Source organism: Crotalus tigris, unplaced genomic scaffold (assembly GCF_016545835.1).
Source record: "Crotalus tigris isolate CLP2741 ecotype Arizona unplaced genomic scaffold, ASM1654583v1 scf7180000017863.408763, whole genome shotgun sequence".
Classification (NCBI taxonomy): Eukaryota; Metazoa; Chordata; class Lepidosauria; order Squamata; family Viperidae; genus Crotalus; species Crotalus tigris.
Window position 1 is genome coordinate 224187 of NW_024096684.1, and position 26243 is coordinate 250429.

General features: G+C 36.5%; 1 protein-coding gene across 6 annotated transcripts in view; it reads left to right on the plus strand.

The window, feature by feature from the left end:
* LOC120308079 overlaps window positions 1-26243 on the plus strand; it is a 53606-nt gene that overhangs the window by 23491 nt on the left and 3872 nt on the right. For 3 of the 6 annotated variants that reach the window (XM_039343554.1, XM_039343558.1, XM_039343556.1), the window contains 8 exons: window positions 356-494; window positions 1974-2065; window positions 2914-2958; window positions 11251-11352; window positions 19264-19347; window positions 22086-22180; window positions 23618-23678; window positions 24656-24846. In XM_039343554.1, the coding sequence (XP_039199488.1) occupies window positions 356-494; window positions 1974-2065; window positions 2914-2958; window positions 11251-11352; window positions 19264-19347; window positions 22086-22180; window positions 23618-23678; window positions 24656-24846 (809 nt within the window). Of the gene's footprint in view, window positions 1-355; window positions 495-1973; window positions 2066-2913; window positions 2959-11250; window positions 11353-19263; window positions 19348-22085; window positions 22181-23617; window positions 23679-24655; window positions 24847-25136; window positions 25147-26243 lie in introns of all 6 variants that reach the window. The other 3 variants (XR_005556737.1, XM_039343555.1, XM_039343557.1) reach the window with 3 other exon arrangements.

The window sequence follows — 26243 nt, forward strand, 5'->3', positions numbered from 1 at the left end:
GAACTATATATAGTTAGTTGGGTTGATTTTATTTGGCAATAAACATGTTCTTGTACTAATGCAGTTCTAATATGATTGCAGTTGTTTTTTGGCAGGATCTTTTGGAAAAACCAGATATATTATGGGAAAGGTGTCCAACCTTACTTTTGAAAAACTGTTGTTTCTGCAGAAATCACAATGACTATGTGCTCTTGTCTCAGGATAGTACTCCAGAACCTTCACTTTCACTTGGCGTGCATTGCCTCACTTATAAAGACATTGGTGCTTGATAGAATAAATCTTATATTTCATATGGATGCTCCTTAATTAATCACACATATTAAAGAACTGTTTTTCTTCCATTCCTGTGTTTAAGGTTACTGGATTGCAGAATGAACTAACTAAACTTGGAATTATAAAGAACCAGCAAGATTATGAAAGCTTTTGGAAACTTGCTTGGGAGGATGTTCCTGGCTCAAAGATCAAGGAGAAGCTTCCTGATATAAAAGCAAGAAGCTGAGTATCTTCATAATTTCTGGAAATTGGAATAAGATTCATCTCTGCAGCAAAAGCAGACACCTATTGTGTTTATTCTTTTACTGACCAATATTTTAAATAAGGGTATCGCTCATAATCTCACCGGCAAAGTGGCACCTAGGAGATGAGAAATATGGGATAGGCTATAGATATTAGCAATTTCATTTGTCCAAGTCATGTCGGGTGGGATATTATATGAACTCCATACATATATACAGGTTTTATGCTTTTCCAAGAGCGATTTCTTTCTTTTACTTGGAAAATCACTAGACCTATTTTTCTTCTATTAAAAAAAAAAGTCTGGCATGCCAGACAGTTTAAAGTGAGAAAAAGAGGTAAGTTGTACCAGTTGTTGATTTTTCCACCTGTGAATCCAATATAGGCTTTCCGCTGCTTCTGCTAATACATTTTCACGTGGTCTTATTTTTTTTTCACAATTTTTGTTTGTTGGATAAAGACAGTACATTCTAAAATCATTTTGCTTATTTCTTTGAACGCTTACAGAGAATGACTTGTCACCAGCATTAACATTTCCTTGAACACTACTAATTTGAGATATACCGTATATTCTGGCGTATAGGGCGACCCGGCGTATAAGACGACCCCCGAGTTCACGCCGGGTCGCAAGACGATCGACGCCAAGTTGCATGCCTAGAAAGTCATCTTATAAGCCGGAAACTACCTTATTTCCGTCATATAAGACAATTGACGCCGAGTTGCATGCCTAGAAAGTCGTCTTATATGCCAGAAACTACCTTATTTCCGGCATATAAGACGACTCGGTATATAAGACGACCCGCGAGTTCGGAGGCTGTTTCAACGCTCTCAAAAGTCGTCTTATACGCCGGAATATACGGTACAAGATTTGGGGTCTATTTCTTCTTTTAGTTATGTGGTAGGAGGTTATAGCTACCATAGAACAACTTGGATGAAAAGAGAAGGAGATAACCTAATGTCCCTCACAATTTTTCCAGCATGCTAGTTACTAAGTTTCTTTCTAAATATAGATTTAACCATTTTCTGGAAGTCTATTAAAGTTCTATACAAAATAGTCCAGCTAGCCAGAAATTTGGGTGAAGGGGGCATGGGATGAAGTGGGAGGCGGATCAAGAGCTCTGGGGATTTGTTATTCAAGCAACCTGAAAGTGCTTAATTCTCAACAAACTCCTTCCATGAACCACCTAGCCTTCTATGCCCCAAGCCCTGGAGCACATTTAAGTCTTCAACACTTCACAAATGTCAGCAGATTGAGGCTAATCTAATATCTGGTTTTCCAGAAAGCAGATAGCGTGACACAAAATGGATGCTTCCTAGGTCCCACTGAAAAACACAATTAGTGAAATTTGTAATAAAACTGTTGTTTTATAGGAAATGTTCAGCTAATTTTTTTTCTGCTAAATTTAGTTATGCTATTTACATCAGAGCTTCAATATTTGCTTTGTGTTTTCAATCTCTAGTGTTTGCTGCTAAATCTTTACTTTTCTCTACTTCAACTGGAATCAAGCCACTCCAACAAGTTAAAAGCTTTCCAAACAACAGGGTGAAAAAAGTAAGTATATTTTAAAAATCTATTTATGACCTTTTTATTTTTGAATGCTCTGTTTTACTTTAGGAAATTTGTACTTTTCAATAACAAAACAGTTGCGTAATTGTTTTTCGACTACTTAATTCAGTTTCATACAATGAGCAGCTATCTTTAATCTGGTCCCTTCTAATAAATTGAGTCTATTACCTCCCTGCTTAGAGAAAGCTGCAATAAAGGATGAATGAAGATTGCTATCACAAAATGTTTCTTGTGAAAAAGACCCAGTGAGTCATTTGCTCTTGACTTAGTACTCCATATTTATATATCTCTGAAATGCCATCTGTTGCAACTAATTTGCAGTAGAGTGATGGTATCATCTAAACTGAAGCCAGTTTTGTACAGTGATTTTTCACAGTATATAGTTTTTGAAATACTTACGCTGAATGATACATTATTAAGTTTCTGAGTAAGAAATGGTGAAAGGGAATAATATACACTGTTTAGTTTTATTTAATTTTGTTAGCACAAGTAGGCCTATCCCAATATAAAGTTTTAATTAATATTACAAACAGCTCAAATGGAGAAATGCAGTAGACAAATAGTTGGACAGGGTTTTCTTTTTTAACCTGATCAGGTTTCTGTAGGCAAAATAAGAATATACTGTAGCAGACATTCTCATTTGGGCTTTGCCCATGTCGCCAGGGCAAGGCCATAATAGCAGTAATTAGTGTAGAAGTTTAAGAGCCCAATAAATAAATATAGATATGGGTTATATTTTCATTATTAATACGATATATTTATCACTTGCCCAACTCTAACACCAATTGCTTCATTTTTATGAAGGGATTATTCAAATTCATTTTTCATTTTAGGAAGCCAGTCGTGATAATACAAATCTTGAGGACCACTGTGCTAAGGTATTGCATTTTTTAAAAATAAACAAATAAATAAATAGATTCTAGAATGTAATGCCAGACTTTGCCTTCAGTATGTGCATTTGTTTCACCTAGTAAAATCTGGTTTGTGTAGGGAAGGGGTTTGTTTTGTTCATTTTAGACACATTAACTTTGTTAATGTTTTTTGGTAAGCGATTTACTTTGTGATTTGTTTGGATAAGAGATTTCTTTTGTTCTTTTTTGATCACATTATATAAAGTAAAACAAATCTATATCTCACCTAAGAATTCCATCAATTTCTCCTGAATTATTTTCTGACAGCATAGTAAACTCAGGATTGGCTGGTATTTATAGCCATAGAATATGAGCCCTTTTCAAAAAGTTGATCCGTGAACCTATTTAGCATTATATCTATGCTAAGTGAAGAGTGAAGTTATGTTGAGGAAAATTGAACAGGAAAAAGACAATAATACACCTGTACAAATTTGATTTATGTACAAAAAAATTATGAGCAATCATGATTAGTAGGTTACAGTGAAAAAGGTCAAATCACCATGATTAATGTGTTTGCAAATAATTGGAAAAATAAAAAGTGATTACAAAAAAGAGGAGAGACTTTGAGAAATATGACAGAGCCTGAAATGGTTACTAATTTACGTATATAAACTGTTGCTGAATATGACACAGAGAGTTAATAAATTAAAACTGTATCATAAAATGGATGCAAAATTTGAGAGCAGTAATTTACAATGAACCAATGGAAACAGCTATGGGGAAAAAAATCACTTAAATTTACTCCAAGCTACAATTTAAAAGTTGTTGGTCAACATATAACTTTTAATTACAGAAACAATAATTATTAATAAAAATAATAACAGAACCACTCAGGATCATTCTATGAGTGAGATGGGGAGTTTCTGCATTTGACAGATATAACAATAGCATATATCAATAAATATATAAATAATAATAATACACCATCAAACATTAACGTTGCCTATCCCAGGTTCTTGGGAAGGACTTGATAGATGAATAAAAATGCCAAATTCAGTCTGAACGTATGGCTGACTGTGCGATGAACCATAATACAGGTATAAAATATTCTATCGATGGTATATACCTCCATCTATAGTTGCCAAGATAGATAAAGCACATAACAACAAGCTTTGGAAATGTCATAAGAAAGAAGGAACATGAAGGTGAACGTTCGTTCTCTGAGCTTGTGGGTTGATTTCCAAATGTTTGTTACTAGGCTAGGTAACATCTTCAGTGGAATTCAGCTTTATTAATGTGTTGATTATTAAAGTTCAGTTTATATCTTCAGCAGAGATATAAACAGAAGGACATTGACACTGACATGAGCCGAGGTGGCGCAGCAGTTAGAGTGCAGTACTGCAGGCCACTTTAGCTGACTGTGTTCAGCAGGTCAGCGGTTCAAATCTCACCGGCTTAAGGTTGATTCAGCCTTCCATCCTTCCGGGGTAGGTAAAATGAGGACCCAGATTGTTGGGGGCAATGTAAATATATATATATATTGCTTACTGGTGTACACCACTTAGAGAGTGCTTGCACTTAAAGCGGTATATAAGTCTCATAAATAAATAAATAAATCCCCTAAACTTCGCTGAAGATGTTACCTAGCCTGAAAACTAAACGTTTGGAAATCAACCCATAAGCTCAGACAAGGAATCTTCACTCTCATTCTACATCCAAACTCAGATATTCGCCACTCTTGCAAAGAAGGAACATGTTACCGCATGTAGTGTTCATACAAAAAACCCTCAAAACTGTTAGAAAGAAGTGAATCAAAAGAATCCATTTTAAAAAAAATGAAATGTGAACTGAAACCACAGATATTTCTACTAGGCATAATTCCAGAAAAACTAACTGAAAAATACTACAATTTACTACGATACATGTTGATCATAGCAAGAATAAACCTAGCACAATACTGGAAAAAAGATATATTGCCTACAATATCATTCTGGGAGTAAAATTGTAGAATATATCCAAGTTAAAGAAAATTCAGGCAAAAATGGCTCCAATTCATATACTGTATCACAGAGCAAGGCAAATTTAAATATCTGGAATATCCTTTTTAGAACTTAAATAGAAACAAACAACAATCCCTAATATTTGATGTAAAGTTCAAATAATTGAACTATGACCAATAGTGGGGATACAGATGGAAGAGAAAGGGGGATATAATGTATGGTTTATAATACTGCAGTATATTTTTGTTTTTTACAATTTAAATATGGTAGATTTTTCTTATCATCTTGCTTTTTTCTTCTTTTTTCTACTTCCTTCACATTGCAGTATTTGCTTGAAAAAATACTCTTTGTATTACAACACTTTAATAATCAACCCATTAAAAGAGATGTAGAAGATTAGATCATCTCTTTTATTCCTGGTTCAGTAGTTTTGGAAGATTGTGATAGGTTTTAGGTTACATAGGAAAGAAATTAACAATACTTTTTCTTCCTTGTAGCTACAGTATTCAGTTGTATATAAGGCCAAGGTAAGATTTGAGAAAGCTACCCTTGGCCTTTGATCAGGGCAAAAGAAAGGTATGAACCAGAGAAAGATTCTTCAGGCACTCGTTCAATTTGATTGGTCTTAAGCCAATTATGAAAGATTTTCATGGCTGAATTGAAAAAAAAAAGCTCATTGATGCTATCTGCATGAGTTGGGGAGCACAGCTACAGAGTCTTACGATGAATCTTTTTTGCATGCCCCCTACACCTGGTGCTTATAAGCATGTCACCTGTGGTGAATTAGGAGTAGTAAATAGATTGTTAAATGACTATTTGATTAATATAATGCACTGCAGACTTAATTTTTCATATTTGTCTATTCCAAAGGTTTTCCAAAGTGGTCCATATCTACCCCCATGGGTCGATGGGACTATCTATTGTTGTTGTTATTATTATTCAAAGTAATATTTGGTTAAAGTATCATTTATTAAATTATTTTCATATAATGTTTGGGAGTCACTGAACAATCTGAAACTTCATGAAGAGGTTGATGAGCTGAAGTTGGGAACCCCTGTTCTAATCCTTTTGACAAATGTATCTAATCTATCTGCATGTGGAAAGCACTTTTTATGTCAATATACAGGGACATCAGTCTGAGGTGACCCCATGAACTCTCATCATTCAGAATGATACCAAAATGCTTTACTTTGGGTTTGAAAGCAAAATCTTTTCAGAATATGCCTTGGAAATTTTCCTGTAGATGCCTTCTAGTTGACATCTGTAATTGTTCCCCAAAGGAGGGAGGATTAGTGGAGATGTCACCAAACCGTTAGGAGGCCCTTCTTGCCTTTCATCCCGCCCCAGTCAAAGGTAGGCCACATGGACCCATGTTTGCCTGGCCTAAAATAAATATATCTTGGCTGAATCCTTATTACTGTGAGGCAGAGTGAATCAAGGGAAATTGTTCACATATATGTGAGAGAAATAAAATGGAGGAATGAAAAAGCACCTTTTCATACATTTGAATAGCCACTGTTTTTGGGGACTAAAATCAAATGCATTTCATGTTATCATTTGAGAGATAAACTCTTCAAACTAATTGACGCGTTGGTGGAAATAATTAAGAGAAATGAGGCATTTTTTTTAATGATCCATCTTTATATGTTCATCTACCAAGATTTACAATTTTAGTTATGTTTTTTCTGAATTAATGATAATTAATCTACTATACTTACAGAGTTCGAACATAGTTGATTTATTTTCTTTTGTATAAGTAACTTTAAGTAGTAGAGCAAATAATAGAAAATGGATAAAAATGCAAACTAAAGATCATAGTTCCACATATTTCATATTGTATGCTACCGTAGTTATATACAGTATTTCAATAATATTTCATAATTGTAGAAAGAAACCAGTTAGCAGGGTTTTTTTTTATTTTGGAAAGGAAATGGGATGAGAAGGGAAATGACAAAAAATATGCCTGATAAACACACATATCCAATATCCTTTTTTCAGAATTAAGGTACGTTTTTTTGAAAAAAAGCCGTACATTTTTAAGATTGTTTAATGACTATTTTGCTATAATTTGCTATATCTTGTCTCTTGGTTCAGCCTTTCCCAGCCTATTTTTCTGCAGAGCCTTTGAGACTAGAAATCCAGTATAACCCAATTTATCAATTGGCTCCAATACAATTGGATATTTTACCAGAATAGATCAGAGTTTGAAGTATAACAATGTGTTTCCAGTAGCACCCAGTCAATATTTATAATTAACATTTCACAAAATCAGTAACTCTCAATTTTGATGTGTTTCTGAATTTGTTAATAGTAATCTGGGATACGCCTTAGAGATATACAGTTTGATAGTGATGGTGGAGAAGGATTCAATTAGCTAAAAAGGATTCTAAGATAAAACTAAGTTAGAAAATAATCCCAGCTTTGCAAATAACAATAATTAACTATGTAGACAAGTTAATTATTAGTGCAAACACTCAAATTTTAGTTTACAAATGTGACTCCCAAAAGAGAATATTTGGTTCCATGTATGATAAAGAAGCATTTCTCAGGAATGCAAGAAAATTATTGAATTAGACTAACAAGTTTCAAAACGAAATATAAATGTAAATTTGAGTTAGATTATGAGATTCATCATCCCGGTCTATGAGTTTAATGCAAACAGACGATACATTAGCTCTAATTCAGGTATCTGTGCAGAATCTTGACAACTTTTAAAAATTTATTTTATAGTGCTTGTATGACAAAGTGATAGATGTAAACAAAACTATATATGGACAAATGTTATGTTTTACCTTGTGCCTATTAATATCTTCACTATAATGTAATTCTTAATTGGACTAATGGACAGATTCTAGCAACATTGTGAGATGAAGTTTGGTTTCAATTGACTAGTCTGTATCAGATATAGACTTGCGTATATGTATATGTATGTATATACACACAAACACACACATGCTTACATACATGTGTGCATACTGTATATACAATTCAAGAGAACCAATGATAAAGAACTTAAATGTTTTCTACACAGTTGCCTTAAGGATATACTTCTTTGTGTGCCATCTGACCTTAGTTGTGAAGGTATCACTAATGATGTGCTAGTTGTCAAGGATGTATCAGCATGCTGCAGCTAACACCAATAGTATCGCTCACTCCAGTGCTGGCACACTTTGACTGCTTAGTGCAAAAATCTGTCACTCAAAAGATTCTGAAGGGATGAGAGACAAACCTAGAAGCATTGTTTATCTTACTGGGGAAATGCAATCCACGTGTGCTCAGAGAACAAGTGTTTTTTAAAAAGACCCAATCGTGTTTCAAGGTATATTGTGTGATTTGTTTTGTTCTGGCAATTGCTGTTGCCTTACTCACTGGCATTTCTTTCATGTTTTTAAGTCGAGAATGTTGATTTAGTGTCAGATTGTGATTTGTATATAAGCTGCAATGCATTTTGCAACCATGGTAAATCCAGATAAGGTAGAGATTGGGTTTGGATTTTTCCTTCTGAAAGAGCTGAGTTTCAATCTTGAGCTGATGTGTTTCTTGAGCCTAAACAATCAGGATCTTTAGAAGGTGCCAAGGACCAGAGAGACAATAGTAGAATTTCATACCCCAGAGTCATGTACCTATTTGTGAATCAATCAGATCTTGCAATATTTATTCATGATTTGGCTCCATCATGATAGTAGAAGGCTACAGTGTGAGCTATTAAAAAAAAGTAAGAGTATCCAGAAGTTTTGCTGGGTAAAAATTGCAGTAGTAGGGCTGCTCACTCATGCATAGTATGACTTGATTACTTGATTACACGCCTGTAATGAAACTGCATTGGTGTTCAGTTTTCTCCTAGATGGTGTCTTAATCTTTTAAAATAGCAAATGGCTTGGGGTAGGACTATCCTGGGAACTGCCTTTCTTATGAGGAACCTGTTTAGCTACCTCTGCTTATTTTAGTTTTTAGAAGGGTGTGTAGATCATTATTTTTTTTTGAAAATATTTTAACAGGGATGTTAATAGTTTGTTAATTAGCTTTCACATGTTTACTGTTCCTTTGGCTAACAAACTTCATTCTTCAATGGAAAGATGCAATACAAGCATAGTAAAGATGTTTTTCCATTCTGAAAAAAAGACTGGTGAGATCTTACATGAATATTTTGAGCATTCTCTCTTTCTTCCTCCAGGCCCCACTAGTTCACTTTTCTTTCATTGTCTTGCTTTCATCCCTTAATTCTGTTATCCCCATTTTCTTTTTTCAACTTTAATTCTTCCTTCCTGCCCCTAAAAAAATCTGGCTAAGGTTGTTTTTTTTTTTTTTTTTTTACTTATTTAATTCTTTGCTTCAGATTTTCTTCAGCTCCAAACTTGGCTTCAGCTTTTTATGTGTTCCTGAATTCCACCAAGCACAACTGTGGTTCAGTCCAGTCTGAGTTTGATAAATTTCAAAATATGTTCCTAAGCTTAGTGGGGAGCCTTTTCTTTTATTTCTTTTATTTTTCTTGTGCCTCCCGATATCATCTCTTGCTCTTCCTCGAGTCCCAAATCTCTGCTACTTTTCTGTATCTGCTGAAAATATTATTGCTTCACTGCTCCCATTCTCTGAAAGGATTCTTTGGGGCCTTAGTTTGCAGTTTGCTTTTCATATTGCCTTTTATTTCTGGAAACTCAGTTTTGCTCACCAGCTTTTTATACTTATTCCCAACCTATTTTCCCACTATTGAGTGTTCCCAAAGTCTCTGTTCCTCATTGCCTTACCAACTTTTTCATCTGTTGGTTTATCATAATCTGAGCCGTGGTGGCACAGTGGTTAGAATGCAGTATTTCAGACTAATTCTGCTGACTGCCGACTGCCAACAGTTCGATCCTCACCGGCTCAAGGTTAACTCAACCTTCCATCCTTCCGAGGTCAGTAAAATGAGGACCCAGATTGTTAGGGGGACAATATGCCGACTCTGTAAATTGCTTAGAGAGGACTGTAAAGCACTGTGCACTGGAATATAAGTCTAAGTGCTATTGTTATATTTTTTTAAAAAAAAAAACATTGAATACACACTTTGGAGACCCTTTGTCTCAGGTTGTCTTGCTTCCCTTATTAAATGTTGAGATTGCTTTAAAAACTGTGAGAATAATTTTCATTTTCTGTTACTGAAATCTTCATTTAGGGGATTTAGAACTTGGGCATCTCATGCTTTGATTGCACCATTCTTAAGTTTCCTATTGATAGTATATTCTATTCTGCAGATAACATACTTGAGGTCAGGTTTGAGCTGTTACTAGATATTCGCTTTTGGGGATTAGAATCAATAAATCGATGCATTTTGTTTAGTTCTATTTGTAAACTCTGTGTGTGTGAGAGGGGGGGGGAGAGAGAGAGGGAGAGAGAGAGAGAGAGAGAGAGAGAGAAGAACAGAAATTTATTGTTTACAATGTAAGTGTAAAATAGAAGTGTAAAATACATGTGCCACAGATTCAGGAAGAGTGATATGCTGTCCTCTCTTTGTTCAGCTGGGTTGTGCTTAAACTAAACAGCTTGTTGTAACACAGATGTTTGTAGTGGTAGATGTTCTGCTTTGGCAAAATCAGGGTGCAGCAACCTCATGACTTAATAGGAACCTTAGATTTGTGAACCAATGTGTTTGGAAAACAATTTCTAATTAATTTACATTTTACAAATGTTGCTGTTTTTTTAACAAAGTAACTTCCTTCTAGGACTTCCAAATTACAAATTTTAAACTATGAAAATGTGTAAATGGCTTGGATTAAATTAGCTGCACAACTGTAACTTTTCTGCAAATTTGATACCGATACATTGTTTTAATACTGATTTTTGTGACATTCTCCTGAAACAGAAGCAAATGTTCACAGGTGTCACTGTGTTGAAATAATGAGTCCCCCTGAAATCTTGTTTGGTTTATTCTTCCTTTCTAATTTATGGTTATGTTAGTTTGGCGTAGGTTTTCCAAAGGGCTGAAATATCCATTCCGTTGGGTTGGTTAAGAGGGAAAGTGGGCTAAACAAGTTTATGTTAATGTTGTTTGAATTTTTAATATTATGGAAACAAATATATAGGAAACAACTAAATTGATGGAGTGCACTGCATTGTATAAACTTATATTTTATTCTAATGCTCATAAAATTAGACTGAATAGTTTTATTTGTGAACAGATTATTCATTTTTTCGACTATTATTTTTCAGCCGAAGGGGTTAAAACAATTTCACCTTTTCATAATGAATTATCTCTTTGCTACTGGGTGAATTAATTTTATTCTAGTTTTCTATAAGAGTAAAACATAATCATTCATTGTCCCCCTACCAATTTTCATGTCAGACTGCAACTCTTTTGTTGCAGTCTGTGGATATTTGCCAGCCATCAACTTCTATGAAAATGAAGATGAAAAGCCAACAGCAAATGGAGCAAATGTTTTCCAAGGTAAGAGAGAAAAAAATCAGGCCTTTCTACCATTTGAAACAACTGGCTTAAGGCTGGTGAATGAGGTTGGGACAGCTAACATTCTGCTGCTGTATAAAATATCGCTTGACTTTTCAAAAAGAGATTTTGCTGTGATCACAAATTCAGAGTTGCATGAAGGACTTTGAACGCTGAAAATATGTGTAAGGTCGGCTAACAATTATATTATTATATTATACAAATTATTATTTGGGGCATTTTCTTCACTTCTTTCCGGATTAGAATTCTGTTTAAATCGGTATTTCAATAATGAAAGATTTCTGTGGCCTTCTGTTCTGCTATCTAGAATCTAGATAGCCTTTCTATTCCTCTTTAAATTTAGCATTTTTTTTATTTTATTTTTGTCTTTCAAAGCAGAATTCTTTCCTATCTCAATTTTGCCATGTTTTGGCCTCTGACTGATCGTCATCAGTCACATGGCTCAATCACTGACTTCCTATAAAGAATAAAAGGACAGAGGGTTTCTGAGGCAAGATTTTGTTCATTTTGCCTCAAGATATTCTCCAGGTTAATATGTGAATATAGTTGTTGCCTGAGATTATTCATATAAGACTGCAATATTTGAAAGGCTAGGATAAAGCCATATTAGAACATAAACGCTAGAAAGTTTTAATAATGAGACATATGTCAAAACTACACAATATGTTTTTAATAACTAAGTTGACGGTTAACAACAGAAATTGAGAAGAAATAATTTAGGAATGTAGTTCTTTCAAATACACAGCAAACATTCCAGATACTCTTTGAAAGCATTCATGCTGAAGTTCTAACAATAGAAATGGTGGAAAAGTTAAATTGCTTATAGCTAAATGGGGTGGATGTCCACAGAGGCACTTAATGAACTATACTGTCTGTTGTGTAGATAGCTATACATAAGTATAAAACATAGCCTGCAAGGCAGATTATATGATACATTATGCAACATTTTCACCCTCATTCAGCAGTTCTAATTATTGACAATCATTTTATGTATACAAGTAGTTCTCAACATATAGCTAGTGGGGCCTGCCCAGTAGAGTAGTATGTTGTAAGGTTCATTAAGGGAACCAATGGTTTACTATACAGGTAGTCCTCGACTTATGACTATAACTGAGCCCAGCATTTATATAATAATAATAATAGTAGTAGTAGTAGTAGTAGTAGTAGTAGTAGTAATGTTGGAAGGGACCTTGGAGATCATCTAGTCCAATCCCCTGCTCAGGCAGGAAACCCTATACCATTTCAGACAAATGGCTGTCCAGTCTCTTCTTAAAAACTTCCAGTGTTGGAGCATTCACAACTTCTGGAGGCAGGTTGTTCCACTGGTTAATTGTTCTAACTGTCAGGAAGTTTTTCCTTAGTTCTAGGTTGCTTCTCTCCTTAATTAGTTTCCATCCGTTGCTTCTTGTCCTGTCCTCAAGTGCTTTGGAAAATAGCTTGACTCCCTCTTCTTTGAGGCAGCCCCTGAGATACTGGAAGACTGCTATCATGTCCCCCCTCGTCCTTCTCTTCATTAAACTAGACATACCAAATTCCAGCAACCGTTCTTTATATGTTTTAGCCTCCAGTCCCCTGATCATCTTTGTTGCTCTTCTCTGTACTCTTTCTAAAGTCTCAACATCTTTTTTACATCGTGGTGAACAAAACTGGATGTAGTATTCCAAGTGTGGCTTTACCAAGGCATTGTAAAGTGGTGTTAACACTTCACGTGTTGCTAAGTGAGACATTTGTTAAGTGAGTTTTGCCCCATTTTATGATCTTTCTTGCCGCAGTTGTTGAATGAATCACTTTAGTTGTCAAGTTAGTACCATGGTTGTTAAGTGAATCTGGCTTCCTCATTGACTCTGCTTGTCAGAAGGTCGCAAAAATTGATCACATGATCCCAGGTCACTGCAACTGTCATAAATACATTCCAGTTGCCAAGCATCTGAACTTTGAGCTCTGACCACGGGGATTCTGCAACAGTCATCAGTGTGAAAAAGGGTCATAAGGATTTGGGTATTATATTTTCTTTCCACAGAGCCAATCTATTTACTGATGTGTTGTATCAATTCCTATAATACCTAGTCCTAATGGCCTTTGGCTATGCTAGCCGGAGACTATGGGAGTTGAAATCCAGTAAATCTGCATGGTGTAATTTGTGGAATTTTGTGAAGCAAAACTTTTGGTAGCAAGTGTCACATCTAGTACACTGAGGTAAGGCAAGAACTACAGTGGGTAGGACAATGATACAAACTGCACCCACTTTGGACCATGCTGGGGAATAAACTGATAGTTTTTCTTTTTAATGGAATTAAATTTATTGTAGGACTTACACTACAATTTTTACATATTTTCTGCCTTGAAGTAGTTTAAAAACTGTTTATCCCATTGCATTACACTGAGATAGTATTACAAATGTTCACTTCTAGATAGGACGTATAAACGCATTGTGTAATCTTGCAATATCTTCCCTTTCAATCTTTTTAAACAAACTCAACTGCACTTTATTTTATAAAAACATGGTATCTGAAATAATGTTTGAAAATATTTTAAATGCCTGGGTTTTTAAATTATTAGTTTAGAAGAACATACTGCCGATGGGGCATCAGGCTAATTTAATTCTCCTTTATTTAGTTTAGTTCAGTATGCCATCCACAGCATACTGAATTTTAGATTTTTCAGTATGAATAAAATACAACCATCCTAGCTAATGGTGGTTGTTACCTTTCCTTAAAAGCAAAGACTGTAGTTAATCATGGCTAATACATTCCAGTGGTTTCATGGGGATATGCAGTGTAGCTCTTTTTTTACTCCCAAGATAACTTTTTCTGCAGTGTGACTTTAGGGACTGGTAAATGGGTTTTCAATTACAGCTGTTTTGCTTCCTTTTTTGCATCCATATCTAGAAGACACAGGGAGGAAAATCTGAATCTTCTTATCCTACACACAGCCCGTATCTAGCTTCATTGTGTTTACTTGGAGGTAACCAGAAAAATCAAGAGGACTAGCTGGATACTAGAACATTTATAATGATGAAATGAAAAAACTCTCATTTTCTGCTAGCCTGGGAGCAAGATATACGATGTCTACAGGAGGGCAGATTTTCATTTGACTTCTTCCATTCTTCAAATCAGTCTAAGCTACAATGGAGTTAACACTGAATGAAGCATTTGCAGATCGAAGTTATCAAGAAAATAGAAGCCTTTGGTGCTGCGTGTCTCCACTTCAGTATCTAATTAAAGCCTCAAAGTTTTCAAGCCCTGGATAAGATGCCATGTTTTAGCATAGAGCCATTGCCTTAAAAAAAAAAAAAAAAAAAAAAAAAAACCAGCTCCTTTGCAGCAGGGAAAGGCAGCAGAGCCTAGAATATCTGTCCAAACAAAGAGAAGTGGGCATAGATTTATTTCTTTAGCAGCCCAGCATGGGGTGTCAGAGGAATCATTAGCAGGCTCATCTTGGTCTTTTCCCTTTCCCACACCTGCATTCCACCAACCCAGGGCTGTCACTTTATGGAGCAGAAGGAGGCAGCTTTGTCGCCATGAAACTCTCAGGGTAAGCTGACAGCTGCAAAGAGACAGACAGTAAAATGTAAAGAGAAGGAAGGCGAGGGATCACCTTTGAAGTCTACAAAGAAGAATGACTTTGACCACTTCCTTCTTTAATTAGTCCTCTCAGGTACATTAAGATATCTGCCAAGGAGGCAGCCTTTTTGCAGGAAAAGAAAATATGGCAAAAATCTTTTTGTTTGTGCATGGAAATGTTTTTCTGCATTAGTAGAGACGGAGGGAAATTGAGACCTCGGGAAACTTTTCAATAGCATTTTCCTAGCTAAAAAAAGAAACACTGCAGTAATTGTGAGCAAAGGACAACACTGATGTAATGTTTACAAGTAAAGTTGGATTCACCTAGAGAAGGCAGGAAATCCAGAGTTAAGGGTTTCTAAGGCAACAAATAACTTTCCACAGTTTGCCTTTGCAATAAATTATTAGTTCTTATGCTATGAACTTTCTATAAAATTTAAGCTTTTGAATTTTTCAGAAAGATGGGAAATTGTATAAATTTTTAAATCTCTGTTCCAATTCCATTTTGCATTGATTTTGTGTTGAATAGGAGAAAATCAGTCTAATTTTTTTTTAGAAGTGCAGTTGCAAACCAAAAGCCTTTTAGAGACTCTTTTTAAATTGATGTAACTCTATACAAAAAGTGTAAATCAAGGCATAAATACATTTTTTGCAGATATCTTAATGAATTACACAGTTATTTGAACATGTAACTGGAGAAAAGTATTTTATAAAGATGCTAATCGTCTAAATAAAATGGGCATGACTGAGCTACAGGGAAGCACTTTAGTACAGATTCTATAGAAAGAAAATTATATATTTGTTCCAATTTCATACCAGAGCAAATGAATTCAAGAATGCCAATTTGGAGCATATTTAAAAATACAGCAAAAAAATCTCTAGATGGAATTGTATCTGTTCTTTTCAAAAAGAGGTTTCTGATATTAAAAAAAAATGACATACTAATTTTGAAACATGGTGAAAAAAATAAAATTCTTCAATAATATTTTTCCAAGGATACAAAATATCACCCCTAAGTTAGAAAAAAAGCACAATTCACTTATTTTTTCTAAGGTGCCAAGAATCACTGTAAATGAGTGGACAGCCATATAAATCTTATAAATTAAATAAATAAACACACACACACATACACACGCAAAACAATATTTAAAACATTTGCTAGGCACCTATAAACTTGGCTCACTATTTAGAACAATGGTTTAAGAAAACTAATATTTGAATGGCATCAAGGATGTCCAGAGGGTGGGGTTAAAAAAATTATCTTGATAGCCACAATCATATGAAGCCCTAAAACAGGGCAGGACTTTGATCACAGAGTTGTCACTTTTTTTACACCTCCTTCTCCCATGGACATCCTTGAGTGGCATGCAATGGGCCGCACTCCAAAAAGTGAGTCTGGCATAGAAAAATAAAAGAGGGGAAATGGCAGATCGATTTTAATTGTAATTAATGCAATTTAAAATATTCCCTATGCCTGTGGTGGCGAACCTATGGCACGCGTGCCACAGGTGGCACACAGAGCCTCTCTGTGGGCACGCGAGCCGTCGCCCCAGTCCTAGGCCTTCAGCTGGGTTTTATAAAACCTTTTCAATTTAGGGCTCTGCTGCCATGTGCAAAAAAAAAAACAAGTTCAATCAATCAATTTCAACTTCTTGTGGGGAAAAAAAAGATCTCGCAAAGTTGGAATTGATTGATTGAATTTTTTAGTCCCATCCAGTCTGCCGTTACCACCGCAGCCATGCCCACCCAATGGGCCATACCCACCCAATGGGCCACACCCACCCAGCACCCAATGATACATAAGTGGGTTTTGGGTTGCAATTTGGGCACTCGGTCTCTAAAAGGTTCGCCATCACTGCCCTATGCATGTAATAATTTAGCTTGCTCATTAAAAATTTCAATTTTACCACAATTCTGGGGATCTCCCCCCGCCTCAGTGCTTTGGGAGAAATGCATGAAGGTGAGGGGCTTATACACTCGCTGAGAATTTGTGACTGAAAACTCTTACTGAGAACTTTGCCCTAACTTTTTATTAGCAAGCCCTGTTCTCTAGCAGAACTGTAAATGCAGGGGCATTTATTAATCTATGACTTAATTTATGCACCAAGCTTAAACAAATATGCCAGATCTGTGCAAGTAAGAAAGAATAAGACTGGCTGGCATTCTATTCATTCTAGTCCAGTTTATTATGGATGCTCCTTTATTTCAGAGGGTGAGAGTGTAACAGCTCCAAATCAGAATTTAATAGGGCAAAGTCCCTTCCCTTTTTTTTCCTCTGCAGATTTTGCAACCTGCATTGAAGTTATGATGCACAGGAATTTTTAATGCAGGAACAGAGAGAATGAGATAGGATTAAGATCAGAACATCAACACACAGAAGATGGAAGAGGAATAGGTTGGGAATTAAAGACTATTTTAGTGACAGCAGAAAATTTGGGTCCTCAGACTTGCAAGATTCTATTAATTTAGCCTTACAGTAAAGTAGAATTAGTCCATCTAGTTCAGGGGTCTTCAAACTTGGCAACTTTAAGACTTGTGGACTTCAACTCCCAGAATTCCTCAGCCAGCTAGCTGAGGAATTCTGGGAGTTGAAGTCCACAAGTCTTAAAGTTGCCAAGTTTGAAAACCCCTGAACTAGTTGTTTCCTGTCTAATTTACCTGGAAGGGCTAACAAATGTGGCAAGGCAAAAGTGTAGGGAAGCCAAGGAAAGGAGCGTGCAGTGCAATGCACAGGAAGGCCGAGGATGGGGGATTACCAGAGTGACTTGCGACCTTCCTTACTGGCTTGTCAGTGACTACAGGGCACCGCAACCGTTGTAAGTGTAAGACAGTTACCAGGCTCCTGAATTGCGATCCCGTGACTGTGAAGGTATGACAATAGCTAGAACTTCAAGAACAGATCGTAAGTACATTTGTTCAGCACGGTCACAGCTTTGAGCAGCTGCTGAACAAGTGGTCAGTAAGTGAGGACACTTCTAGAAGGGAGGCTGGAAGAAGATAGCAAAGGTCAACTGGGGGTGACAGGGCTGGCAGAGTGCAGGGCAGCTGAAGTTAAGGCTAGGGTTGGCACTGGAGCGGCTCGGCTCTGCATCATGAAGCTGGGGCAGCACTCTTTGCGATGGCAGCGCCAGCAATGCTGAGGCTCATGTAGAGGTCTCCAGTTGGCAGCAGCAGGCTGAGACTAGCTCTGCTTCAGCACTAAGCCTCTTAGCCCCTGCCCTCATCTAGAGTGCCACTAAGCAGGATGACCAAAAAGAGAGAGATGGAGAAATAGGGAGATGGGAGAAATTCAAGAGGAGACAGTCTTACTGTAGCTTACTAAGGCTTGGGGCTTGAGGGCCCAAGCTGGAATTGGCTTGGATGAGATGGGACATCACCTAACAACCGAGAGTGATCCGCTTAATGACAGCAATGGGGGCTGCTAGGATTGCTGTGGCTAAGGGATGTGATCACATGACATTGAATTTTACAACTGCATTGCTTAGCAACAGAAACTCCTGTCCTAATTACCATTATTAACCAAGGACTATCTGAATCAATACAGAGGAGCGTAATATTTAGCAATTTGTGCATTCACTGATCATCTCTGCTTTGTGTGGTAATTTTGGGAACTGCATCCCAATATGTCTGGAAGGTGCCTGATTTGAGAAGGCTGACGTAGATCAACATGTTATATAGCCTATAAACCGAGTTTTCAAGAGCTAATTATAAGTAGGGATGCAAAGCTACAGTTTGGATTAGGAGCCTGATCCAGGACTCTGGATCTCTTTTTTCTTCCAAATTAAAGTGATGGAATTAAATACTGTATTCATAAAAACCACCAATTAATATAGTGACTTATTTGTCCTGCTGAATCAATGGTCTGAATATTTCCATCTTGGGACATAAAAACATTCAAAGAAGGAAAAAGCTTAGTACGTAATATTGATAAAATGTTCACTTGGTAAATATTCTACAAATAAAACAGGATTTGTCATTTACTGTAAATGCCAATTTTCTTGTGGCAAAAACAAGCAATATCGGTCCCCAAACCAGACAAAAGTCTAGTATACGATTATCAAAACTTGTAAGTATTATTAAATGCAATATAGGCCAGATAATTTATCACTGGGCAGTGGTTTTTTAATGCCTTTGATCATTATTGTTTCATGTAATTAGTTTTTATACTGCAATAAATTAACGCCAATAAAATCTACAGCTATATTTATGTGTTACAGGGAATAAGCCGTTTCATGGTTTGTTTATTATATGTTACAGAGGACCACAGTGTCTTAAGATTGATTGAAATTTCATAGGAATTTTTAAAACCTCTCCTTCTCCCCCTCTGCAGGTCCTGCTTTCTGATGTGCGGAAAGAGCAATGGGAGCCACTGAAATCTCAGCAGGTGGCGCATTTTTCAGCTCTTCTTCACCAGGTTTGCATTGTCCTGCCCCCATCCTTCTTTCCCCAAATTGTAACTATGGGATGGAAGTGGCTATGTGTGTGTGTGTGTGTGTATATATATGCATGTGTAGGCAGGTGGGGGCAGGGTGGGATTATTTATTTTTGTTCTTCACCTGGAGAGAAGCCAAAGTTTTACAGTATGAAGAAGAATTTTTGAAGTTTCAAGATCAAGCGGAGAGCTGAAAGGAAGCAGTGCCTTTTATTATGATAATTTTGTAATGAAGGCGTCTACAGAAGGAGGGTAGGCTACTGGGCCATCAGCTCCTCCCTGCCACAGACATTCACAAGTCTTCTTTACTTAAGGTGATTAGAGAACTACAAAGTCAAGGGGAGGGGTAGGTTTCACACTCTTATCTGAAGCTCTGGGGATTTAACTGCTTTTTCAAGCTAGCTGTTCCCTCTAAGATGGCCATCTTTTAGTTGGGCACACTACCATTAAAACTTTGCTGAGAACAGCCCAAAATAGGGTCCTGCAAACATCCTTAAACCTACCTTTAACCCAGGTCTTTCAAGGACGGATGAAAACAGGATACAGCAATTGATCCTACTGAGCTCTTACCTAAAGTAGAAAAATATAGCTTTGCTTGTAAAGAAGGCCAAAGGTCACTGAATTTTAGAGAAAGGTGCTTTTAGGAAGGTATCCTTAATCATACAGAGGCTGGCTCCAGGTTTGTGTCAACATTGTCTTTATTCAAAATGCCATTTCCCACTTGCATTTTATTCTATGGCCTTAGGCTGCAGAAGGGTACAATCAAGCTTCCCAATCAATTATGCACAGCAGAGTGAGATTGTTGGTTATTTCCCTGTTAGGGCTGTAAACCTTGCCTTACATTGGCTGCCTTTTTCTGCTCTTTTGAAATCTGATTTATGGATTTTTAAAGCTTTTTTTTTTCAAATTAACACTTTCTCACATAGAACAGGAAAAGCAGATAAATTTGCTGCCACGAAAATAAAAGCCCACCATCACATTTCATGTTATGAAAGTACAGTCATATGCTTTTGTTGCATCAAAAATTGAAAATATTAGAGAGTCTGGATGAATGAAGGAATTGATTTTTACATTGTGTTTCTTAGTGACTTTAGAGACAACAGCAAAATACATTTATTTTTCTTTATTTAAAGTTTATTTAGATCGTCTGACCATTTTTGTTCAATAAAGTGTTTGGAACTAACAGAGAAGAATCTGGAAAGTGGTGGAACCAGATGGAGTGTTTTTCTCTATTACTTGGCTTAATGAAATATATAACATGCCCTTTTTTATAAAGGTTCTGATCAATAATAATGTGAAATAGTCCTAACAGATGTTACATAAGGCCATGTTTGCTAATGGCATGAAATCTATCTATTTTGATTAATATCTATTTAAATCATAATTTTCTAGTAAGTCACTGATATGCTAAATATGCTTCAAACAGGGCTGTCATAGCTTCTTTAGTAAGCTTTATTAAGTTGAAATAGTGAAAAGAAGGGGGGGGGGAGGAAGACATATACTAAAGACTATTTTAGAATATTCACTACATCATATATTCCTTGCAGTACTTTAAGGAGAGTCAATATTTTATTACTCTCACAGGGCACATGGAAGCCAAAGTTGGCTTCCTTCTGGTTGTCCATTTAATCTATCATTGACGTAAGATTTCAAATGAACTCATGAAAGTTTTGATAATCTATTAAGCAATATGTTGAGATAGTACAACCCATACAAACTGGCCTTATATACTTAATATATACAAAACCCCTCTCTCAGTCGTTGCTTAATTGGATTATGCTAGAATATGTAAATAATATTTAAAACCCTCAAAGGACAGATTCAATAGACCACTAGGTCTTTTTCTGCTATCAGTTTTCTATATTTCTAACTATAAATTCAAATAATAGGAAGTAATCGTTTCTCTTTATTCTTCTCTGCTCAGATCCCAATTTTTAGTACAATTATTGGTCCCACACTTTAAAAACAATTAAGGGAAAATGGACCAATTTGGACCAATGAAAACGGGGACTAGACTTGTGGAGAGAGATTGAAAGAGCTAGAAATGTGTAGTCTTTGGGAAAGATGATGGTGCTGATTAAGAATGTGAGAGTAGTAACTAAAAGGATGTCACCTGAAAAAAAATTAAAACTGTCTTTGATTCTAGAGCAGCAGCCCCCAACCTTTTGGGCACCAGGGACCGGTTCCGTGGAGAGAGGTTTTTCCGCGGATCGGAGGGAGTGTAGTTTCATGTTCTGCCTGCATCCCATGGATGGGGCTTCACTTGTTTGTATGGCCTGGTTTCTGGCATGCGGCAGCGGTGCTGGTCCATGGACCCGGGGTTGGGGACCCCTGTTCTAGAGTGCAGAACCTGGGATCATCTTTTTAAGTTACAGGAAGTCAGGTTTCAATGGAATGTTAGAAAGAGCTTCTAAACAGTGAATATGACAATGGAGTAGGCATAGGATGTGTTCCAGTAGAATGGAACTGAATTGGGATGCTTTCATTTCAATTTCTGCACTGCACGCTTATTATGAAAAAAGATCTAAATTGTATGTGGTGGGAGGCAGGGTTGAGCAGTCAGCAGGATAATAAATTGAATACATAAATTGTCTGAAATTCTCTGTCAGTTTTTTCTCAAAGTGCTATCTTTCTCTAATAAATGGCATTAAGATAAAGCCAGGGTTCCAGAAACAAATAGGTTCATTAGCGCAAATCTGACTTTTTTTTTTAATTGATAGAAGGAATCAGATAAAAGAAGGAAACGTGAAATGCGTCTTCATCGTCTGCATCATTTGTATTACTTTTCCCTTATTAAAATGGCACTGTCCAAGAGGTAAGTTATAACATGTGGCATTACAATTATTATTAGAAAAATACTAAGGTGGATGGACTCAATTACAGTAGCCATGGGTGCATCACTGGAAAACTTGAAGGGTTGCCTTGTGGACAGGTCATCTTGGAGAAAATCATGTGATCACTAAGAGTCAATAACCTGGGGGCACCTAATCAGGATTAAAGTACTTAAATATCTTAAATGAGTATTGCATTCATTGGGACCACATCTGATTAGCCCTGGTGTAAAATGTTTCCCAGTCAGAGTTGGCCAAGTAATATCAGACTTTTGCCCCGCCTTGGGTCCCTAGATAAATTAATCACAGTAACCCGATTACTGAAGTATATTTCCGCACTTTCAAAGTTAGGAAGAGGAACATGCGTCTTGCCATGTCCACAGAACGTGGGGCTCCTCGTGTTCAACAGATAGTGGCTATGATAAATGGGAATGTAGAAGCCTACAAATTGGCTCTAACAAATTTAAGAAAGCTAAATTGCAAAACTACCAAAGGAGGCATTTGTGTGCTAAAGCATTTATCGTTTTTGGAGAGTGAGAGAAAGTAACGGATTGGACTCTATTAATGTATTTAACTTTGTTTTTTTTTTAAAAAAAAAAACACATATCTGACATACCCAAATCATGCTTAGAAAAGCACTGTGGTCTTTGAAATCAATAGAAATATCATCTGGGGTAGCATTATGTTATTTTTGTACAGTGTGTAACATCAAAGACTTGTTTTCTATATATCATATGCAATATTATAAATTGACTTATTCTATATTTATTAGTATAGCTCTGGAGAGGTTTATTTTATAGATTTTGGCTTTCTTTGCATGAATCTGAAGGAAAAATTGCATGACATATTGATTTACTCATGCCAGTTATATTTAATACTATATCTGTGGGACTTAAAAAGGGCAATATGAAATATCCTTCTCAAATAAGAAAATATTTCACAGTGGGGAGGGGGGAGTACTACCTTAAAATAAGAACAGCGGAAATTAATTATAAACATCATTGTAACAGTGCTAGAATCAATAATTATTTTGATTTGTTAAATTTGTAATACATAGGTTTTAGATGACATTTTCTCCCTTCTAATTATCAAGATCATAATCAGATTTCTTTTTTTTAAAAAAAGTGATATGAAATTTTAAAAGTTTTTTTTTGCATTGCATTAATTATATTTTCAGGATTCTTTAATATAAAAGATGATGCCAAAGAGTTATTTTTAAAAATGTAGAGAAATAACTTGTACAGATGACACTGAGATTCTTGGCCAGTTTCAAATCTACCAACAGCAATCTTTCGTATCCTTGTTTTCCTGGAAAAATTGCCACTGAAGCAAGTTAGGAAGTGTCTTATCTTTTAAGGTGATACTAGCTGTTTCAATTCTTTTTTCTTTTCTTTTCTTTTTTTGGGTTACTGTTGGAACAGGCTCCTAAACCAAAATGGTCAGTTTGCAGATGTCAGGAAAGAGCAAAGTGTCCATGATCTGGTTAGTATCAATCTTGTTCTCTCTGTGTTAAGATTTACATTGGCATGTTTCCTGTAGCCATGTATACATGCTTCCCATTGATTTTTGCTATTGTTATCTTTGATGTTAAATCAAATATAACAATATGATTTAGAAAAACATTCCCAGAAATAAAATGACTGTGTATTAATGGGGATATTTTATAGTCAGAATTTAATTTTGAATGTTCAAAAGCTCACCTGTCAACCGTAAAGGTAAGAATGCTCATTTCTGATGAAGACATCAAACTACAGCTCCCTCTAGACTAGATGGTCTTGAATCCAGTTTTCTATCTTTCCATCTTTTTGGAAGTCAGTATATTTTAAATTTGAAGTTGTATATTTTCCAATCACGACAATGTGATCAATTATTCCAGGATTGCAGACAGTTATAGTCTATACTTCAGTGCCAATAATATTTTGAAAGTTTGGTAAGGGGTAAAAATTATGACTTGAAGTATGTGAGTTTTGAAAAATGGCTAGAAAGAAGCCTGTAACATAGTACTAACAGTAATAAATAAACTGGAGAGCCATACAAACCTCCCTAAAAAATCACTTTTTCTGGAAATATAACATTTCTAACAGCAATATGATTGGTATGATTTACATATTGTTACATTTTAAAAGGTACTTTATCTGATTTTTGTATATGATACTTCTAGATTTGCACCTTCCTTATGGATTATATTTTGAATGAGTACAGCAATAAAGAATGAAAACTAGCAATAAAAATTTAGCACTCATATACTTTTTGTTGTGATCATGGCACAAACCCATTGACAACAGAATATCAAAACACAGATATTTCCACTAAAATTGCTACAACATAAATTAAAATATGTATCGAACTTACTAAACAGTAGCTGTGTTAAATATTCAAGTTCACATTTAACAGGCTAAAATTGTTTCAAATGACTTTTTTGGGGGGAAAAAAACACCCTTTGTTTTTGTCATTTCAAGATGGAGTATTTGTTTCCAAATTATCATGAACATTCCGGACTGAAATGCAATAAGAGGGTAATAGAAGAAAACACAATTCCATGTGTAATTCATGCAAAGCAGCAAGAAATGCATCAGAAAGACTCTCCCAAAGTGCTCAGTATTCCAAAAGAAAAGAACATATTGTTGAAGCAAGAGAAACATATTGATGTGTAAGTTTTTTTTGTCTTTAAGGCTGCTGATTGGTCACGTCTTGTTAATGAACCAAGTGGACAGAGACTGATAGTTCTAATTTACTTGGAGCTGGAAATTCTAAACTTTGCTATTGTGTTGGCTCCAATATCTGTTTACTGTATGCTAATTGACTTTAGCTTTTTGAATGTATAAGCACCTCACAGGTGGTCTTTAACTTATGACCATTTATTCAGAAACTATTTGAAATTACAAACAATGACCAGTGATCAAAATTCAGGCACTTCACCACCTTCACTTATGACTGTAGGAGTGCTACAATTCCCTCTACCTGCCTATCTTCCTCTGGTCTCTGCCATTTTGGTCCTCTACACCAGGGCCTTTCAATCAGTGGTACGGGTACCACCTCTGGTACGTTGGCACCTGGCAGGTGATATGTGATCATCCTAGAAAAATGGTAGCGGGGGAGGGGAATGAGCTGAACTGGTGGCAGCACCGCACAAGCCTGAGTGAGAGATGGCTGGAGCTGCAGGGTTGTCAGGCTTAGCAGAAGCACCAGAATCAGTGCCGCTTTCCAGCTGATCGGCACTTCTTCGGGGCTGTCAGGGTTCAGTGGAAGCACCAGTATCAGCACCAGGCTCCAGCTGGAGCTCGGCATTGATCCTGGTGCTTCTGCTGAGCCCAGAAGAAGCACCGATCAGCTGGAATGTTGCAGCATCTCCAGGGTCTTGTGATTTACATTCAGATGCTTGGCAACTGATTCATATTTATGACAGTCACAGTGTCCCAGGGTCATGTGAAGTGACCAAAACCTGCTGCAACCACCCAACAGACAGGTGGAATAAAAACCAAACATCCCCCACCCCACTTCAGCTGCCAATCCCCAACAGAAATGCTCAAAACAATGAAAACCTCGAACAGGAGGAAGAGTACTGCTGGGTGAGCAGGCAGGTGTCTTGCTCGGCTTTGGCCTGGGGGGCACTTTTTTCAGTGCCATTGTAACTTTGAACAGTCATTAAATGAACTGTTGTAAGTCGAGGACTACCTGTACTTTATCACTTTTTTCCTTTTCGGGGGGGGGTCATCAGGTTTTTGACACCTTGCTAGGTGACTGGTGGTACTCGGATATTGCCATATCCTAAAAGTGGTACAATGGGTGAAAAGGTTGAAAAGCCCTGCTCTACACTCCATGGCCTCTATTGCCCTATTGCCTTTTGCCATCTTCTTACTTCTGTTGCTGATCAAACATGCCTGCTCTAGCTCTTGCTGGCCACATAAAGCTTTCTTCCCCAGGTCAATCATGACATGAGACCTGGGAAAGATGGCTTCACATGATCAATAGCTGCCTTGCAAAGGGCAGGGGAAGGTAGACCTCATCAGGAGTGAGAATAAGATGGTGAAGGACAGCTGGGGCTGT